Source organism: Lissotriton helveticus, chromosome 6 (genome assembly GCF_964261635.1).
Source record: "Lissotriton helveticus chromosome 6, aLisHel1.1, whole genome shotgun sequence".
Taxonomy (NCBI): Eukaryota; Metazoa; Chordata; class Amphibia; order Caudata; family Salamandridae; genus Lissotriton; species Lissotriton helveticus.
The window spans coordinates 1907223314-1907245113 of NC_136067.1; the positions used below are offsets into that span (position 1 = coordinate 1907223314).

General features: G+C 44.7%; 1 protein-coding gene across 1 annotated transcript in view; it reads right to left on the reverse strand.

Moving 5' to 3' along the window:
• Nucleotides 1-5132: 5132 nt before the first annotated feature.
• LOC144762929 (calpain-13-like) overlaps nt 5133-21800 on the reverse strand; it is a 449243-nt gene continuing 432575 nt past the window's right edge. The window contains exon 20 of the mRNA XM_078648231.1: nt 5133-5277. Within this exon, the coding sequence (XP_078504357.1) occupies nt 5133-5277 (145 nt within the window). The remainder of the gene's footprint in view (nt 5278-21800) is intronic.

A 21800-nucleotide genomic window follows, 5' to 3' on the forward strand; every position in this document is an offset into this window, starting at 1 on the left:
GTCTGTATGTAAAAATGTACAATGTTTCAACATACATGTGAACACAAAGTTAAACAGCATCTCCCCTTCACATTGCAGAGGGAAACTCAACACCTCCTGCAGAGCAGGCCGAATCTCTATTCACTGATGACAAAGAGGACCTCCACACCTTCGACACCGACGGCCGCAAAGAGTTCATTGACAGCTACATCAACTCACCTCTAGGAGCAGGGCAGCCCAGCTGCATCGTGAAGAACCCCACACCCTGCACAGACCACACAGCAAGCAGCACCCACCACCACAACTGCCTCCCAGGACCGCCACAAACAACACGTCCTTCGAAACGCCGTGTGTTGGGGTGCCAGGAGAAGGTGGCTGAACAGGTACGGGTGGGGTTTGACCACATGGCATCCAAACTAGGGGCCAGATGTAGGTAAATCTCATTTACCGATTCATAAATACCGAATTTTACCGATTCGGTATTTATGAATCGGTAAATGAGATGTAGGTAAAAAATCTATTTTTTACCGAATCGGTAAGATTCGGTATTTACCGATTCGGTAAATACCGAATCGGTATTTGCAATTGAATCCTATGGGCCTTGTAGGATTCAATAGCAAATACCGATTCGGTATTTACCGAATCGGTAAAAATACCGAATTAATAAGGGGGACAGGGTGTCACTTTGACACCCTGTTGCACCCCTGTAACTGGCTTGTGCGCCATGTGGCACACATACATGCCCTTAGGGCATGTCTGTGAGCCACATGGCACAGGTGTACATGCACAGATGTGCATGTACACAAGAATTCGTAATTTACCATGCAATTGTATTGCATGGTAAATACCGAATTCTAAAGGCCCTGTAGCACTGTTAGAAGTGCTACCTACATCTCAAAATACATATTCGGTAATTTTACCGAATGGTAAATTTACCGAATTGGTAAAATTTACAGAATCGGTAAATTTACCGATTCTGTCATTTTACCGATTCGGTAAAATTACCGATTCGGTAAAAGTACCGATTATGTCAGTTTTTTGAGGCCCTACATCTCCATTGCCCTTTACCGGTCGGAAACGGCTGAAAATCGGTATTTTCGGCCGTTTCCGACCGGTAAAGGGCTACCTACATCTGGCCCTAGATGCCAAACGTGGGTGTCTAAGTATCATCAGGAACCACTCACAGTCCCTAACGGACACCCACAGTCCTCTCCATGCTCTCCAACGATCCATAGCTGACATCTCTGGAGTCCTGACTCGGAGACAAGAACAACTGTCTAGTCAGAGTGGCTCCAGCAATGTCACCCGGGAGTTGGGACACATGCGGAGGATCATGGAGAACATGGAGTGGACGCAGGTGGAAAGAGCGGCTGCCACGTCTGCACACCAGCGAGAGGTAGCTGGGTTCTTCCATGGCTTGCAGACCCTCCTCATGGCATTGCTGCTACAAGGCCTGGCACGGATGAATGCTGCTGCTACCACTCCATCCACATCTCCGCCCCCTGAAGTGTCAGTGCCACACAGTGCGTCAGACATTCCACCTCTGGCCCCTGATGTGTCACTGCCACACAGTTCTGGAGACAGAGCAGCACCACCCACATATGAGGCCTATGAAACACCAGAGGACAAAGATGTGGATGAATCTGTCTAGAGAAACCCACCATGACTCTTCCCAATAGTTGTTTTGAGTTTAATTTCAATAATATGATTTGTTTGGAAATTCAACGATGAATGGATGAATCTCCTTTTTCTGACCACACATGAATGGTAATTGTTGTAATTGTGCAACATCAGGCGAATTGTTTTGTTCATGATTTCGTAAAGTAGATGTAAAATTACTTCGTCCAGGGGGGGTGCCCGGGGTAGGGCCCCGGAAGGGGGGGGTGGCGGTGGGTGTTGTGGCCCTCTTGGGTGTCTGATCTGCATGATCAGTAGCTCCCTTTTATGGTGCAGGTTGTCATCCGACTTTACACCAGATAAGAGCAGGTGTTTAATCCCTGCTTCTAACCCGCCTTATCGCATGTTTTGTGATCTTATTGCAGATCTGGCTGGTCGTTGAGAACGCTACGAAGTGGTGTTGTCGCGGCTTTTTTGCACAGGAACGCCCACTCTGCATATCATTAGAGTTAGTTGCCGGTGTCATCTGTGACGATGTTTTTTGTGGCTGCTATCACAAGAATACTGGTGATATCGGATGTTAGCACCAGCTTGTGAATAGGGCGATACATTTATCGCCACTTTGGCTGCAATAAAGTGCAGCTAGCTCGGTGATAAGTCCTTGAGAATATGCCCCCATATTTTTTCCATTTTAGATCTCTAGTTGTATGACCTCTGCTGTGGTCTGTGGGCTTCTATCCAGAAGCTTTGTAAACATTACTGCCTTTTAGTCAGATCAGCCCTCTTAGCCTGAGAGTGGTCTCTACATTAACAGTTAAGATGCGGTCAGTGACAAGCCTTTCATATTAAAAACTAGGAACCTTAGAGCACGTAATATAAACTATTTGTTACAGGAAGGGTGATTGGTACTAACAGGAAGGGAGATTGGTACTAATTGAAATAGTACTAATCACTTTTCCTGCAACAAACAGTTTCTGATATAGCTGATCTCACATTCACTCAAGAACCTGACCTCCTATTTCTGACCAAAACATGGTTAAATGAGTCGTCTACACCAATCCTTGACATACTGGTTCCCCAAACCATGACATCACCAGATTAGATAGATCCGATAGACCAGGAGGCGGTATTGCCTGCATACATCGGAACAGTCTCTCAGTGAACCACTCACATTCACCGGTATTATCTTCATGTGAATACCTCTGTATAGATATCACAAGTAAAAACAAACCAGTCTCTTCACTGCACACAGTTTAGCACCCTCCAGGTGACAACCTCCCCTTCACTGAACAAATCATCAATATCGTGTCTACAAATACCGAACAACAAAATACCCAAATATACCTCGGAGATCTCAATCTCCATTAGAATGACCTTAACCCCTTCGACGCTCATGACGAGCCCAGCTCGTCATGGAGTTTCCATTGACTTCAATGGAAATTACATGGGAAGCCATAAAACACCTTAGCATCCAAGTGGTTAATGATTCTGCGGTTAATTGCTTCAAAGAATTCCTCTCAGACCTTGACCTTACCCAAAATCTGCAACAGCCCCACACACGACATAGGCTCAATCCTAGACTTGGTTATTTTCAATGTTGAATCCATTCAGCTGGGAACGAATCTCCCCTGTGATTGGTCTGACCACCATTCCATCACATTCTTCATTAATGAATCAATACAATTATACTGATCACAACCTACAAGACCTAAAATATGGATGACAAACCTAAAAAATGCCAGCACCAACTTACTCACATCTTCTAGTGTCAACCTCTTGCTTCTCCCTGAAGGCCTATCTGATGTTCAAGCTCTGAGAAATCACTACTTTAACTCCGTTACAGCTGAAGATGCTCTCCACAAAAGATTCACAACCATGGTACGACAGTAGACTCAATGAGGACAGATGGTCCCTGAGACTAATTGAACGGTGATGGAGATAACCACCATCCCCTGGCCACCTTAAGCTGCTAAAAGCCACCAGAAACTCCTACTATAGAAAGATCAGACGATCAAAAGCAGACTTTTTCAGAAATCAATTAGACCAAGCCAAGAATGGACCCAAAAAACTATTTGAACTAGACAAAACCCAATCTAATAGCTTACCTCACCCGCCCAAGCTAGACTAGGCGCACTACCCAGCTGCTAAGAATTTGCCTCCTTCTTCACTAAGAAGACAAAAAATATGAAGACGGACCTACTTAATGCATTAGGAACTCATACTGACACTCATAAGGACACTTCATCTCCCCCTCTAGCAACCCCAATCGTATGCACACCTATGTTCACCCTCAAAAACAACGCTGCATGGTCCTCCTTCAAAACTTATAGCGAAGAGGCAATATTAAAAGCGCTCACAGCTTTGAACCTAAAAGACTTCATACGGCTGCTACTGCTACTATGGACTAAGATTATCAATACCCCTCTACTTCAAGGAATCATTCCAGAAACCTTAAATCACGGCAGGTGTCCCTAATCCTAATGAAACCAATGGCAGACCTCACAGACCTAGATAATTACTGCCCGATCGCCAACATCCCAACTCTGGCTAAACTCTTAGGAAAAATGTGTACACATCCAGCTGGGCAACTACATAGACCATTTCAACCTGCTCAACCAATACCAATCCGGCTTTCGTGCAGGGCACAGTACGGAATCGGCCATGACCCACATAATAGATGAGGCACTAAAAATCCTAGACCAAAATGAAGCCTGTCTGCTAATCCTGCTCGACCTATTTTCGGCTTTTGACACCGTCAAACATGACATTCTGCAAGACCTCCTGAAATATAGAATAAGCTTATCAGGGTCAGTTCTAAATTGGTTCACCTCTTTCCTCCAAAACAGATCACAAAGATTCAAGGTTAAACAATCCTTGTCCATCGCCGTCCCAGTCACATTAGGAGTCTGGCAGGTCTCATCCTTCTCACCTACACTTTTTAACCTATTCATGGAACCGCTCACCGAAATTCTTAGCACTTCAAGCATCCATTATCACATGTACATAAACGATACACAGCTATACTTAAAGATCAAATCTCTGGATGACATTGAATCTTTCAATCTAACGCCACAAAAAACTCAGACTTGGCTGGCAGAAAACCACCTGAAACTATACACCATGAAAACTGAAGTCCTACTAATTGCTCCACCCAACCAATCAACCATTATACAAGAATGGCTTAAACAACTAACAGCGCTCAACTGCCAACCTCTTATTGCTGGGATTAACTTTTGACAGAAATCTAAACATGCGGAACCACATCAGTGCAGCAACAAAAGGAGCAAACTATCAGATGAACACATTGAGAAACTTAAACCCCTTCCTTGCAACAAATGACTTCAAACTGGCAGTACAAGCACTAGTAATCCAGAGACTTCAATATGGGAGTGCTACTCTTTGCGCACTTCCCAGATCTACAACAGCCCCTCTAAGAGCATCAATCAACTCAGCAGCCAGGCTCATCACAGGCTCTAAAAGACACTGTCACATTTACCCTAACCTTAGAGATCTTAACTGGCTACCTTTCGAAGCAGTTATTCAAAGAAAAATCGCTTGTATGTCTCACAAAGCCCTACATCACAGCACTCCGAGGTATCTGGCCCAGAAACTGGTGCTCTCATGTGGCAACAGATCCTCCAGGAGCTCCAGTAACGTTCTTCTGAAACCACAACAGTTTGCCTAAAAGAAAACATGAAATGAAATGAAATGAAATGAGGGTTTTTGTAAAGCGCGTGTATGCCAATGGCGTCATAGCGCTGGACTATCAGAAATATAGGTACAAGGTAGAGGAGATGAAACAGAATAATGCAGCCAAATATTAAAACAGCCAAGTTTTAAGATCCCGCCTAAATTGGGGTAGACTTTTTTGAGTTCTAAGATGTAGGGGCATGGAATTCCATAATTTTGGGGCTAGGTATTGGAAACTTCTGCCACCCCATTTCAGATTCCTTATCCTAGGGACTCTTAACAAGGCATCATTGTGAGTGATCCGGTTCAGATGATCCCAGGCAGCGAGAAGGCACTTGGCCTCAACTGCGCCAACTAGGGTGCGTTGCATCTCTTGTCTTGAACCCCGATACTGTGGACGTCCAAACTGGTAACCAAGTACTCCTTTTAGCTTTTGACTCTCAGGGTAGCAAGGCAGAGCAGGCTGTGTTTTAATTAGTATGGGTGCTGTGCGCTAGAGAGTCAAACCTCAGCAGGGAAACAAACAAGAGTTAATCAGTTGCTCTCCCATCAGCACCAGGGCTGGCTCTAGGGCAGCGTGACTGGTTCCACCGCACGGGTGTTGACTTCTGGCAGTGCTATTTTGGTCTCAAAAGCACCTGCTGCTCCGTTCCTTGCCTCCAGCAATGCCCAGGCAACAAAAAAAATGTCAAGATAACTCCGGTGATTAATGTTCTTCCTGGAGAGAGATCCAGTTTTGTCTAGTTGAGGTTTTTTAGTGAACATAAAAAAACACAGATGATTAATATGCCTGCTTCAAAGAACATGTACTGAGCAAATCATAGCGTGCATGTTATGTAAATAGGTCAGTGGGTTATTGCTTTTCTAAGAAACATATTTTGATACTTGCAGTTTATAAGTTAAAATTCTAATTTAGAACAGTGAATTACTAACTGCTATAAAAAAAACTGCATGCACATTGTAAAGTATATATTAGAGCAAATATAGTTCATTTGGGTAGAAATCGATTCTTGTTATTAAAAATAACCCCAAACTATGGTGTTCCATTTTCAATTCTGAGTTAGTGCTTCTCCAGACCAAGCACTCTTAAACTATACTGCGTAGCAGTATGGACGGCATGTCACTCCCACATCTTGTAGTCCTCTCGCTTATGTAACATATCCTATAGCCAGATTTACACACTTATGGTTGTTTGTCTCTGTGTGATGCAAAGCGTTCTGACACCTTACACTAGTATGAGTGGCGCTATATAACTAGTTAAATTGTACTGAAGGCAGGGCCCTGCTTCCGCACATTGCTATGTTAGCATAGGCTTATTAGAAGTTTAAACACCATTTTACCTTTTTGCTGTTTTTGCACACAACACTATATGTAACTGTTGTTGTAAGTTAGGCTGTGTACATTTCTTCAGATGGGAATGGCTTGTTGTCAAAATCCCTAGACTTACATCTCAACCTTAGTCTGTACAGTGAGTGCTGAAGCCTCCAAGTTTATCATAACAATGTTAGCTGTTGTTCGGGTTGATCGGCCCATGCTCTATACACAACTTGTACGCAGCTGCGGCTAGCTGGAATTCTGGTGCCTTTAGTATTGCACTGCATGCATGATTTGAACACTTGGAGAAAATCCGATTCCAGAGATAGAGAGCTTTTGCAGATCCTGATGTGATTCACCTCTGCTGATCTTGGAGGTATGGGGTTCCCCATTCAAGCCTAATAGACCTTCTATTATTATATAAAACATAGTTCCTAACCAGGGAGGGTGGTATATAAGGCACTATAGGACCTGTTTCCACTATCATTATAAAATTATTTCTCCCTTTGTGTTTTATGGAATTGTAACAATGCTGATCGTATTATTTTTAATCATTTTAGAGCACATCGTTAAAATAAACATTTTAAAGTTTTCCGTGTCTCTATTTACTCACGTTGTGGACTGGTATTAGAATAACAAACGAAAGATTGTTCTGGATTCCCACCATTCCTGAGAGTGACCTAAGTCACATGTTCTGGGTTGTCTAATCATTGGTACCTTTGCTATAGGACGAAGAGCTAATGTGACTCTGAAGCTAGTCGGTTAGGGGTTCTAGGTACTGAGGTGAGTTTTTGGTCCACCACAATACACTGAGGTTCTGGGTCTCTGTGCACAGTTCTGTGTAAGAGCAGAATCCCTGCAACAAAATGCATCTGAAAGAGAGTGGTTATGAAAACTTGAGGGGCACTGTTAAAATGTGGTGATGAGGGAATCCATGATGGAGGTGGTTTCCACCTCCACCATGGATGTGGGGGCACCAACAAACATTGTCACACTGGGTACCACCAGTACTAAATCAGTCTCAAATCAGCACTTCTGCTTTTAAGAAGGCAATATACTTTATTACACACAAAAATAAATACTGTGCAAAATATATACATATCGGCATGTGTAAATTACCATGTGTACATCCTTTGAAGGGGCGTCACACTCTACAAGGGGCACACAACCCAGAAAGCTCACATGTTCAAAAAACTCCCTAAATGTACACAGGACCCCCTATGCCTTAAGCACCTCTAATGGCTGGTGCATCACCAGGCGTGCATAGTGTCCTATATAATATCATGGTAGAATGTAGCCACTTCACTCATGATGCATTTCAGTCATGGAGAACATTCCATAATTGTATCATACAAATACACAGATTTTAACTTTAATTTGTTGCAGAAACATGCTCGGAATATAATATTCATTTGCACATACAATCCCTGCAACAATAAGCATTAACACAAAGGACATCCCATTTCAGAGTCTCATTTCTACTTTGCACAAGATTCCCTTGCCACCACTGAGAACCTAACAGTAAGGGACTATGCACCCCAAAGCCCCCCAAAGCTTCAGGGCAATAACCCTAGTTCCAGAAGAAGCTACAAATCCAAATAATGTCATCTGGGGTCACTCTTCTTGGACCCCGGAGCCTCAGGGTGGCAAATAGAAATTCTGTGGAATGCGTCTGTGGTCCTTATGGGAGGGGGCACGACTGCTCCTGTGTGCCCACCCACAAAACAAAGTGCAAGAAAGCACATTTTTATCAATCAGCAGGGGATTCTGGGGGTGCTCCATTTGTCCTCTGGCACCTCCTTTTATGTGGCCAAAGGTCTCATTGTTTCTGTTCTGTTTTGCCACGTGGCTAGCCTGCCTCTCTGGTAGGGCACATATGTACTGGCTCCACTGGACTGTACAGGAGCACACGCCTGTAAGGTCAGACCAGCTCCTCACCCTTCAGGCAACAATTCTTCTATCAATTGGGGGGCTGCTGGCTTCTGCTCTACTCTCTCCTTCCCAAGAGTGTCCACTTTAGTTGCGTGGGCAGGAGGAATGGGAGTTTGCCTCTTCCTACTTCACTGCTTTCCTTCTTCTCTCTATGACTCTCTCCTCAGGTCATGGGGGCAGCCATTCCCCACATGTTGCTCCCTGTGTCAAGGAGACTATTGGAAAGTGAGCATTACAGAACTCCTGAACAATGTGCCACTCCACTTCCCCACTCCTGAGTGGAACCCCACACTCCCCAAGCTCTTTGAGGAATATTTAATGAACTACCAAGCTCCATGAAGGCCCATGAAATGCTGCTCACCATCAGATCACTTATTTCAATATTTCTCTGGCCCAGAAGGGTTTTTAGTTTCTATTCCAAGCTCAGCCACCAGGAGTTTACTCTGAGGGCTGCCTGACCTCAAGCGTTTTGGTGTATGTGTATGAAGATCATGGCCTGGCCTCCTTTCGTAGCTCCTAGTAGTGTCCACAAGTGTCACTTTATTTTAGCATGAAATTCATGCTCTCCACCCATTTTGGACATCTGGACTAATTTCACAAACACCAGCTGCTCATGTCCTGGCCATTGGTATTTGTTCCCGTACACTCATTCTAAATCTTTTCCACAAATGGTGCGAAATTACGCCACGCTTTTTGCCGCCATAAGTGTGGCAGGGTATGCTCAGACGTGAGTCCCTTGCTCACTTTGCCACTGGATTCAAGCATGCCGGTCTAAAGACGGCTGGAATGCCAGAAACCGGTCCTCGGAAGCTTGTTTCTGGTCCAGGGAAGGCATGGCTTGGCAGTTCGGGCTGGATTGTTCCCATGAGGCACAGGGTCAGACTGATTTGCATATAGCCATGTCTAAACTGGGGTGGCAGAGTGGGCTAAAGAACGGTGATGGATTAAACCCACATCTTTTGACTGGGTGTGAGTGTTTGATTGATTCAGATGCTCCCTCCATCACCACCCCCTTTTGTCCCGCTTTTGGCTGCCATAAGTGTGGCGGGTATGCTCAGACGTGAGTCCCTTGCTCACTTTGCCACTGGATTCAAGCAAGCCGGGCTGAAGACGGCTGGAATGCCAGAAACCGGTCCTCGGAAGCTTGTTTCCAGTCCAGGGAAGGCATGGCTTGGCAGTTCGGGCTGGACTGTTCCCATGAGGTACAAGGTCAGACTGATTTGCATATAGCCATGTCTGAACTGGGGTGGCAGAGTGGGCTAAAGAACGGTGATGGATTAAACCCAGATCTTTTGACTGGGTGTGAGTGTTTGATTGATTCAGATGCTCTGTCCATCACCACCCCCTTTTGTACCGCTTTTGGCCGCCATAAGTGTGGCAGGGTATGCTCAGATGTGAGTCCCTTGCTCACTTTGCCACTGGATTCAAGCAAGCCGGGCTGAAGACGGCTGGAATGCCAGAAACTGGTCCTCAGAAGCTTGTTTCCAGTCCAGGGAAGGCATGGCTTGGCAGTTCGGGCTGGACTGTTCCCATGAGGCACAGGGTCAGATGATTTGCATATAGCCATGTCTGAACTGGGTTGGCAGTGTGGGCTAAAGAACGGTGATGGATTAAACCCAGATCTTTTGACTGGGTGTGAGTGTTTGATTGATTCAGATGCTCCGTCCATCACCACCCCCTTTTGTACCGCACGTGGTGTAATAGGGCATTTTTGGGAATTTCACATAACAAACTAAATTCAAAGTGACACAAGATTGTGCCTGGATAACATAAATTGCACCTGTGTCTAGCAGTCCCCTGGCCTGAAGTCTTCCTCCGGCAGCACCATGTAGCCCTCAAGGCAGACTGCACTCTTTACCCAGACACCACAACCTCCTGACCGATTGTAGGGTGCCCACGTGTCGTTCTTTCTCTACTGTTTGTCAGAAGGAAAAGAGAAGCCATCACCAGTGGCTCTGTAGGCAGAGTCCGACAGAGTATGGGATGTACAGCGTTCTTCCACAACAGACCGGGGTTCATCAGCATGCATGTCTGATCTTCCTATTTTGGTTATTCCTCTATTCTCAAAGTATCTGAGTTTTAAAAATGAAGCATATCAAACCAGAGATGCCACATCAAACCCCCACCCCTAACTGGGAGCGACCAAGAGGATGGCCCTTGGTGAAAAGAAGTCAAAATATAATTTTGGATTTGCAGACTGTACTGCTCGAAAACATTGAGTTATTGTTGGTCACCTCTTTTTGTTTTTTGAGCTATGCTGTCTGAAAATAAAGAGAAATAGTGGTTAATATAATTCCCTTTTCGCCCTACAAACATAAAACAGGCGCTCTGCTAGCTCTCCACTGGAAAAGCCCATCGTGATTTGGCCCCAAGGACACAGCTGAAGGGTAAGAAGTATGCTGAAGAAGTAATGTCACAATAATGTCACAGATAAGGTTACATATTTAGAGGAAGTCTCTGATTGCTGGTGAACGAGTCGGAATCAACAAATGAAACCTGAAATGGAAGGATGAGGATGCAGAAGGATGCAACTTTGGAATGGTCAACCTATGGGAGAATGGAGTTGTGTAAGAAGAAACTGTGAAAGGAACCGTTTCATTCGGTAGGCTCTGTTATTTCTTTTCAATCGAGAAAGAGGGAAATACTCCCGAAAGCCAGTCATGGGCAGTGACGGTGCAACTGCTTGGTTCTAAAACTTCTTAAAAGTAATATGCAATATTGCTGGCATCCAGTTGAATGTGTCTGGTCTCATACGTTCTTGACCCAGTGTGTTCAGCGCATGCTACAGGGCTTATTGTGCACCATCCCTACAAAACTTAAGTTTCAGTTTCTGCAACACTTAGTCAGTGACTATCTATCTGAAACCAATCAAAGAGCACACTTGAGATGAGTAATAGTAACATCTTATCATTTATTTAAGTGCCAGGTGATGATTCAAAGTGTGGTTTGTGCACATGGGAAACTATTTACTGCACCTTAGAACATGAGTGTGTACCTGCTGTTTCAGCTGCACTCTGGAAAGCAGACCTGTCAAGGAATCCCGACCCATTCACATCTGTCTTCTTGAAAATTGCCTGAAAAACATACGAAGATATTTTTTATCAGTTATTTATATTTCAAGGAAAGTTCCTATCTTAAAACAGCTATGTACATTTCAAATGATAGTAATTTCTGTTCATTACAGCGTACACAAATAAAATATTTGTTATAGGGGCTTAGAAGACTGAGAGACGTATTCTCAATGACTTATCGCCGAGTTAACGGCACTTTATCACAGCCAAACTGGCGATGAATATATCGCACCATTCACAAGCTGGTGGTAACAGCCCATATCACCAGTTTACCTGCGATAGCATCCACAAAAAATATCGCCACAGATGACCCCGGCAACTATCGCTAATGAGATGCAGAGTAAGCGTTCCCATGCTAAAAGCCGCAACAACACCACTCCGCAACATTCTCAATGACCAGCCAGATCGGCGATAAGAACACAAAACATGCGAGAAGCTGTGTTAGCAGCAGGAAACTAACACATCCTCTGACCTGGTGTAAAGTCGGACGACAGCCTGCACCACACAAGGGAGCCCAGCCCAGAGACACACCTGAAGGGCAATACATGCCATGAATCCAACGATCATGCAGCGCAAAGCCGAACAGGGCCACAACACCAACGCCACCACACCCCGGATCCTCCCCCCTTACCGGACCAACACGGAGGCAGTGTAGACAAAGACAATGACCCTCAGAAAGTGCACCAACCTCACAGACCCAACACCAGAGAATATCTTTGCCCACTACATGCTCGATGGGACAACCATCCTCCGCATCCTGACCACCATTGTCCACAGGCTGACGTTGCGAACAGAGCGGACAACCAACATCCCACCTCAGACAAAGCTGCTGGCTGTGCAGCACGTGTCAGCCTCTGGTATCCTCCAACCAACAACCGCATGAGATGGAGGAGTCACACAGCCAGACCAATCCAAGTCCCCCACAAAGGCCATGGATGACATCATCAGCTTGGTACCCCACTATCTATAATTCCCCCCACACTGCGCAGGAACAGCCGGAGTGCAATCAAGACGTCTACACCACAGCTGGCTTCCCGTACATGTCAGGGGGCAATTGACTGCACTAATGTCCTACTTGTGCCCCCTGGCAACACTGCACACAAGAATCACTACAGAAAGCGCACATATCCCATCAATATGCAGGCAATAGGGGACCACCGGGTAATCTCCACCAACGTCGACGCTAACCACCAAGGCAATGTGCATGATCCCTACACCTTCCGACAGTCCATCATCAACCTGCGCTACCTGGATGGCACCCACGGTAATGCACCGCTCATTGGCAAATACCAAATGAACACAACACACACCACAACACCACAATCATGCAACTCACAACACCGGGAATGCATACCTCACAAGCTCACATACAACATGCCGAACAACATACCCACCCACCAGACACGACAGCGCAACTCACTGTGCGAACCTGCGCCAGCCATGTACATCAGCCATTAACGGCATGGCACCTCAGCCACACAATAGCAGAATGTGGGAAGAGGTGGGGACCAGGCATGTGCGAAGGAGGCAAGTGACCGATGAAGAAGAATGTATACAATGCCAAGTGTGGCATGGATGTGAGGGCCAGACTGCAGTATGCAGACCACAGACAGATCCATGTTGACACACACTGCTGGTGTTTGGAGTGTAGTGGACAGTGGACGCCAGTGTGGAAGAACACAGAAATTTAGCTTGTTACGTCCCCCATGTTAGCGCGAGCGGAGTTGGCTGATCCGGCGTACGCCAGGCCAGCGTAGGGGTGTGAATAAAAGGCACGTAACTCTGGACGTTGTCCTCTTCCGGAATGGCCAACGTCTCTGCCAGGGTGCCACCTCTAACCCCGCCAAGAGGCCGACGCCGTGAGCGGTGTTGCCGGCGATCCTGTGCGCCTGCTGCACCCTGGTCCGCTGTTCCCCAAAGCAGTCTTGCCCGCCCCTGCGCACCTAGGCCTCAATGCCCACCTGGCAACACCGGCGTGTGTCAAAGAGGGCCCTCCATGTGCTGGTGCGAGCTCCAAGGCCGAGGCTCGCGACCTTGTCAGCCTCCTCAGACCATCACAGCCTCCGCAACACATTCTAGTTGATGTACTCTACTGGCAGACACAGCGGACAAGTAGGTCACACATTTGGAACTGAGTCTTGATTACACCATGGCAGAGAACATCAGTGGCTGCAGTGGTCCCAGGGTGGGCCGACCACCCTGGTAATAATAGGGCGGCTGCGAGACTGCCACCATGAGTCTGGCGGTTCGTGGACCGTCAGACTCAAAATGAGGGCCTTAGCTATTATTAGTCTAGATAGACCTTCAGTGGAGAAAATGCGGGTCCTATGGCAGTACTTATGTTGACAGTGGTCTGTACAGACATGCACAATGCAGGTGATCTATTTGTTGCTCGACAGAAGAAATGCATGCACTGCTAGTGAGCAAGGCACCTGGTCCCATGCTCCAACAGAAAGGTAGTGGAAGAAGAAGCCTAAGGGCAGCGTGTAAGACTCAAGGAAGGGGAAGTACTGTAGGAAGAAGGATGAAGGTCTTCCCCATCCCCAAAGCATTTTCCTAATACTGGGACATCGTTAATCTCATAGTCGATGACGGACATTGTCGGGAGTGGGGAACATCGAACTGAGCCCATTCAATGAGCGACAGAAGGGCACTAATGGCCTTTCACAAGTGGAGGAACGCAGGCCTAAGGATGATTACCTTGCACATGTGTGTCTCCAGTGAACCGGGGTTTTACCCACAGCTGCACCATAACATCAGGGCGGCCTTGGGCCTGGACCTCCTCTAAGTCCTGATTCCGATGAGCACTACAAGCTGCATCAAAATCCATGCACTCCACCGTAAGATAGGATGGGCTAATCCATTCTTGGAGGGAGCCGAGCACCAACAGACCATGCTGGCAGGGAAAAGAATATCCTCATACAGTTAAGATAGAAACATGCTGTCAGAGGACGGCAGGGACAAGGGAATGGAGACAAAATGTGCCTGGCCCAACATGCAACTGGTTAAAAAGGAAAGCTCTCCTATGGGGCAACAATTACTCCCTCGTGGTGGGCTGTGCCCTTTGATATTGTAGAGGCAAGAAGCGATAAGTGTAGCAGCCATGCAGAAAGTAAAACCAGGCATCACGCATCTTGGCCAATAAAAGCTCTCATGCGGTTTATAATAGTAAACAGCATAAGAGCAGTGCAAGTATTGGCTGGGACAGGTGAACACAGCGCTCCATCAGAGACCAATGCGGCTGTTTCTCTGCTTCTCAGCCCCCCTTAAAGCAATGATGACTGGGTAAGCCTGAACTACATATGTCAGGCTGGCCACAAGCAACATCCTGGCCAATCTAGCATGCGCAGTTCGAATACACAGCCCCAGCTGGTCTCTGCAGTAAACCCTGCCTAGGAGCACAGTACTCCCTGCCAGTTGCCTGCCAGAAGAAAAATAAGGTATTTGTGCATAATGGCTCACAGGTCATATGGAGAAACCACCATGCTCTCAAGGTTTCCTCTTTAATGTCTAAGGAAAGGAAAACTCTTTTCAGTAGCCATCCTGCACTCAGTATGCACGTGACAAGCGTCATCCAACTTTGGGTGAAAAAGCTGCAACGGGTAGCTAAAACCTCCTTGGCAATCTGTACAGTTCTTGAATGCAGATTATAAATATTGCATGATTTGAAAACACCCTGAGTCAGTGTTGAGAAAGAGCACAGCATAGTTATTTCAGAATAAGAATTCCAAAGGAATTCAATCAATCAATCAATCAACCATTTGTAGAGCGGGCTACATACCCGTGAGGGTCTCAAGGGGCTGAATTCCTCCTCCAGTAGCGCAAACATCAGGGGGAAAAAGTGGACGATGAAAATGATGAAAATAATGGAATAAATACAGTTGGCACCCATCTCAGGCCAACTCTTCTTATATATGATCAAAACAGGAGATGAAATCAAAGGATAGAACCATCTGGTCAGCCGCACCCAACTCTTCTGAAGAATGGCGTCTCTCAAGCATGTGAAGACAAGCTTCCTGATTGTCATTCTTCTTCTCCTCTGTGCAACCATGCCCTTCCTCCTTTTCTCCTCAGTTGACACTCCCGCGCAGGCAGCTGGACACCCACCCAGGTATGCCAATTATTAAGTAGCAGTATCAAGAAAAACTTCTCATCTTGCAATAGCATGAAGACCAGAGAAGTCTACATACACAAATCTGGAACCACTCAGGGAGGAGGTAAGTTATTAATTCCATGTTAGGCCCTTAGGTTACATCAACAATAAGTGGATTTACTCAGGGCCCCATCCTCTGCACAACTCCCCATCCCCTGGCTATCACTCAAGATTCCATACCCACATTCTAGTATATCATTCACTCTCAGCATTCCAGAAAGCAGCTCAAACATACAGGGAATCAGGATACACAGGGTACTCTCTCTTGTGGGGTACACGACCTACACATAGGTGACTTAATTAACATTTTTAAAATAAGGGTTTCCCTCCTGTTAAAAGGTTTATTCTACGGGTAGGCCTGCGGGTTTAAAAGGAGCCGGCATCACTTGAAGGCCTGAACCCATGTGTTTCCTATAACCCTAGGAAATGGCACAATAGGAGCCGCAATCCATAGGCGACATTTAGCTTTTTATGCCAGTGTTGTATTTTCATACATCATATACGACGGCCTTACTGGAAAGTTATATATAGCAATTGATGATTAGCCAATTTTACCATGTTTTAGGGGTCAGAGGTCAAAGACTGGGGTCTGTTCAGCAGTACCCCAGTTCATATACTTCAAAAATAAGCAAAAACTGTCCACAAAAAAATGGGGTTGACAACACAAAAAGAGGCATTTACTACACAACAGTATTTTTTTAATATATTTTCATTACACACAATTGAGGCACGGAAATAAACTAATCTGCACAGGTTAACACGAATGTGTGGTGAACTAGAAAGAAGTAATGGGACTCAGGACTCCAGGTTTCATGAACAGCAGCTGATCCACCTGACAGTTCCTAATTATCAAGTAAAGAAACGTTAAGGTGTCATGATAAACAAATTGAACATAGTGCCATTAAAGTCACATAAAGTTGCATGGGAACTCGTAGGTGTATAACTGAAAACAAGGGAAGAGTAATGTTTCAATCAAATGTGCATCCTAAATGTATATAGTTACAGTTGTTGTCTTTAAATTTCATGACTTCTAGAATGTGGAATTCTTGAAAACCTAAAACCCATTATTATTTTTGTGACGTACACATCCTGAGAAACTGTGTTTGTTCTGTACCGAGTTCAATGATATCAGTTTAAATTAGTAATTGTCCGGTCATAAGTACCTGCTTCGATTTAAACTGACAGAGTAAGGAGAGAAAGCAAGGACAATGTATTTGTAGAGGATTTAGAAAAATAGGGGCAGATGGCGCATTTTGCCCCATCATTTTCAAATAATGAGTCTAAATTCTCTGAGTAAGGAAATATTTTTAAATCATTTTGTGGTAAGTAAAGGTAAGTTTTACTCTTCTAGGGAGTTGTTCCTCAACCAGGCTGTGAAATCTTAGAACAAATGGTGACAAAACCTTAGATTTTCAACACAATGTACATAATAATTAGTTATTAAGGTATATGCATGACAGGCTCACACAACAGTAATGCTGCTCAATTTGCTGGCACGTACAGGATCACATAGCAGAAAGGGCGGCAAACATTGTGCATGCCCAGGACCCTACAGCAGTGCTGCTAATATAGAACACTTTACTCAGTATAGAATAGATTATCAGATTCCTGCAGGAGTCAAAACATAAAATGCCTTCTAGAACCGAGAAAGCAAAATCATCAATAGCCCTCATAAAACCAGCAAGATGTATTCCTTAAATGTGAGCTTTCAATATATTTCTGAAATGCAATTTCTTTAAAGAAACATCAGCTTCTGAAAGCAAAGATATTGCACCTTGAAATTTAAACAGTTCACCAAAGATGAATATACCTAATCTACGGTAACAGAGGCATGCCCTTTTTGCCACCGAATGCAAGACTAGTTTTTAAAAAAGACATGTGTAAATGTAAATGTAAATGTGGGATACTTGCAAAGCGCACTGTTACTCTACCCAAGTGTCCTGGCACTGTAGACCGCTGGAGAACCCGTCCTGGTTTTCCCTGTGAGATGGTTCCTTTTTCTGGGTACCTCCAGGGTGAAACCATGCATCCCCAGCGTCTGTGGGGGGCCGTTGTAGAGATGAGGCAAGCTTAATGCCCAGAGTAGCCAAGTGTGTTCCCTGGTTAGAGTAGGCACCGAGGCGAGAATTATCGAGTCCGTTGACCCTGGTCCAAGACCCTGCCGCGTCGGGAATTGAACCCTGGTCCCGGGCCGTTCTCTGCTTCCGGGTCTGCCGCCTCTAACCATTGAGCCACACCACTCCACTGTGGCACCAATCATTAACTTGCCACTTTCATCAAGCACTTACAAGTATTTTAGTCACGTATGGGCAGACTCTGACTTACTTACATGTCCATAATGTTTTATCATTATCATCAAAAACCAGAGATGCCCCACTCATGGCAAGTATTTACACTGAAATTTGTTTTAAAGATAATGAGTCAAAAAAGTTCACAATAAGTCAAGGTTATTTACCATGGTGCAAAGGCAACGAATATGAATGTATATCCACAGTTGTGTTGAGAAGTCCCACAATAGGGCAGTATATTTAAAGACTTCTGCACATAATTGCTGAATGTGAAAGTTGTAATAATTTTGATGTGTGAGAGAGGTTTTGCCACAAAACAATACAGTTTACATCAGACCTTAACCCCCAAAAATGCACTTTAAATATTTTGCACTGTACCTTAAAGAAGTTCAGATAGTTCCATAAGCGATGAAACTGCTTCAGATCAAGTCTTCCACTCATGCTGTACTGTGTATATGTTAAGGGGTTAAGGTACTTTGGTAGGCAGATTAAATCATATGGCATCTCTGTCTGTTACTGACAATTCTATCTCAAAGAGAAAAACTGACATGGAAAACAAAAGTGAAAAGAATGTATTTAAGCCAGTCTAATCAATGCAGTTTTCTCCAGTGCATATATTAAAACTCAATCACCCCATAAAGTATGGGAGGCTGTTGGGGGCATGGGGAGGCTGTGCACTATCATGAAGGAGCATCAGCCACTCACTTCAGCTGCGCCTCTGTCCTGCAGCCCCTGGCGCTCTACATCCCTGGTTTTACCCAACTGTGGATACGAAAGCAGTAAAAACCATCTGCGGTTTCCAGACCCAGAAACTTCATGTCCAGGAACACTGGACCACTCACTCAGAGTAGCCCAGAGTGGTTACACCTGGGGTAACATAAAATGGAGGTCTCTATGGCCAAAGGAGCCTTCCACAAGTGAATAGTAGGCAAAAGTGGAGAAAATAAAAATATTACTGCAAATATTTGAAACTAAATAATCTGAATTTACGAGGGAATGCTTGGGTAAAAAAATGAAATCTACCTATGCCCCACACGCCTGCTATTTCAATCATCAGTCATGTGAGCAAAAAGCAAATATATGAAGATAACCTTTATGCATTATTGCAGGATCTACTTCCTTTCAACTCATACAAACATCTTTGATGTGAAAAAAATGATCCTTTAGGAAATTTGATTGGAAGTTGTCAAATTTAACAAAGTTTTCATGCCCTTAATTTAAAGAATGCTCCGAAAGATGCAATGCATTTATATTAAGAACTTAACTGGTTGATATCTCATCCTAAAGATTACTTTGCCCACTGGCCCACTCTTGATGGGCAAGGTCACAGTAATTTAAATAATTGTAGTAGCCCTTTTTATTGACAGGCATTTCCCAACACAAATAGATACTAATGGGGCTCAACCAGACTTCAATTGTGGGAGCAGGGAGGGGGCAGGGGGGGATGGTAGGGGGGTAGTACTAACAGGACAACCAACGCAGGCGCGGCTAACACTTCAAACAATGGGGTGGAGCTATCCTTTAAGCCAATGCAAGAAAATAGAGCAATAAACTGTGCATTGCAAATATATTGATAAAGACCAAAACAGTTCTCACAAACGGTGTGGATTTGTCAATGTTTATAGACTATTGAAAGAGATTTTCAAAAAAGGAAAGGTTACTTAAGGGCTTATCTGGGTGTAGATCCCTAGATTAGTTCGTGGGATAAGATTCAGAACTGAAACCACTGCACTTCTACCGTCTGGGCACTCTGGACTTTTCAGGACTTCGTTTGGGCCTGACTTCTTCTCCCTTGCAGTCTGCTGCCTCATTTGTGCCTGTGCACCATCCAGGATCTGTGCAGGATCTGTGGAGCACCAAGACACTTGAAGATAATCTCTCTTGAAGTGAAGGAGTCACTTCCCTGCATTCGAAGGCACCTCAACACTGCTGACCGATCTGCTGATCTCAAGCTCCTGCAGACTCCGAAGGGTTCAACAACTTGGGTGGTGGTTATCTACATCTCTGGAGGCCTGATCTGCCCTCTCACTAAGTTTGAGGTCTGAATCCATTGTGGGGGCTGCATTAACTGAACACCTGTCTAGCACGTAATTTTGCAAGTGCATATGCTTATTGGCAACTTTGCGACAAATGCTTTGGGCTCCAAGTAGCCCCAACCTCCAGAAATGTATTTCACCAAGATCTTTGGCCTCATCACCTCGTGGGCACCGTGGCTTGCTCCTTTTGGTGAGCTGCTCGAGGTCCCCTCGCGATCCTTGTGCCTCCGGCCTGTGGGTCCACTTGAGAGTCCATTTTGTTTTCTTTGGACTCCTCTGATTGCTTGGGGCGTTCCCTGACTCCCCTGCTTGTGGTGAGTCTCCTGGACCTTGCTGGTCCCAACCGTGCACCTTCTTGACTTCCTGCATGGGTTGCATTTGCCAAGGCTTATTGGTGCTCCCGCCGGACACCGACCCCTCAGCACTCGATATCCTTCGTGGGACAGATTGTGGTGTGGTGAAGGAGCAAACCAAGAGGTATATCAGAGGAAAGAAGAGAAGACCCAGCACTGGAACCGACCCTGACAAACCTGACCATATATGAGGTAAAGAAATTGGGAATTCTGTAAGGGTTTCAATAGCTGTTTGGGAGGCAAGATAATACACCAGCAGAAATAACAAACAACCCATCACTAAAGTCCTTATGACAGGATCAAAGACCAGGTAAGTGAGGGCAACCTGAAAAATGAGGTGTGGAGAATACAAATTGCTAATCTGGAAAATCCTTATGAAACAAGTCCTGATCCCATACCCGTAGGTATACTGTGAGTAGCCCATACACACACTCAACGAACAAGAGATTTTGGGGAGGGGAGGTGGGGAAACAAAAATGGGTCCTTGCCCTTGTTCATATCTGGTCTCATTTCACTTGTTTCCCAATAGCTAACATATTATTTTCTTCTAGTCTGATGTTGGTTGTACCAAACAACAAGTTAAGGAGAAAGATTCCCTTTGGATGGGATACAAATTCAACCATTCAAACTTCTGTCACACTTATCTTCCACACATATTCTAATAGCTAACGAGTGAGGCACTAATAAATCAACAACTTGTTCTAGCAAAAATATTCATCTGTTCTGTTTTATTCGATACCTTTTTACAAATACATGTTACACACCTATTGCAAAGACCATAAACAAGTCATTACATTAAAAACGATTAAAAAAAGGAAAAACAATTCAAAAGGAGAAACTACAAAGACAATACACTATGTCTTTCATGTGTTAATTAGGCTGAACATGTAGACAGCATAGAGCACGGATCTAAATTCCCTGTCTATAGCTTGATGCTGACTCTTGCCCAATTTAACACTACTTTATTAGTGACTGTCACTAATAAAGTAGTGTTAAATTGTGTTAATGTTCAGCCTAATTAACACATTATGCATATTTTATAGTACAAATATATCTATATAGCAATCCATACTTAACAAAAAGACATGCAGTTAAATGCCTTTAAGGAAAGAACTAGTGAAGATATTGTGACCAGACTACCATCCTTTATCAAACTGCACCCATTCCATTTTCGTTTCTAATCTCAAATAAAAAAGTGTGTGTGTGTCTATGTGTGTGTGTGTGTATATCTTTGTGTCTCAGTACATGTGTGTTTGTGTGTCAGAGAGAGTTTATCAGCCTACCTGTCTACAGGTGCCGTCACAGAGTACGATACTTCTCATATGTGATGAGATTTGAAGTCTACTGTCAAAAAGGGGCAATTGGCA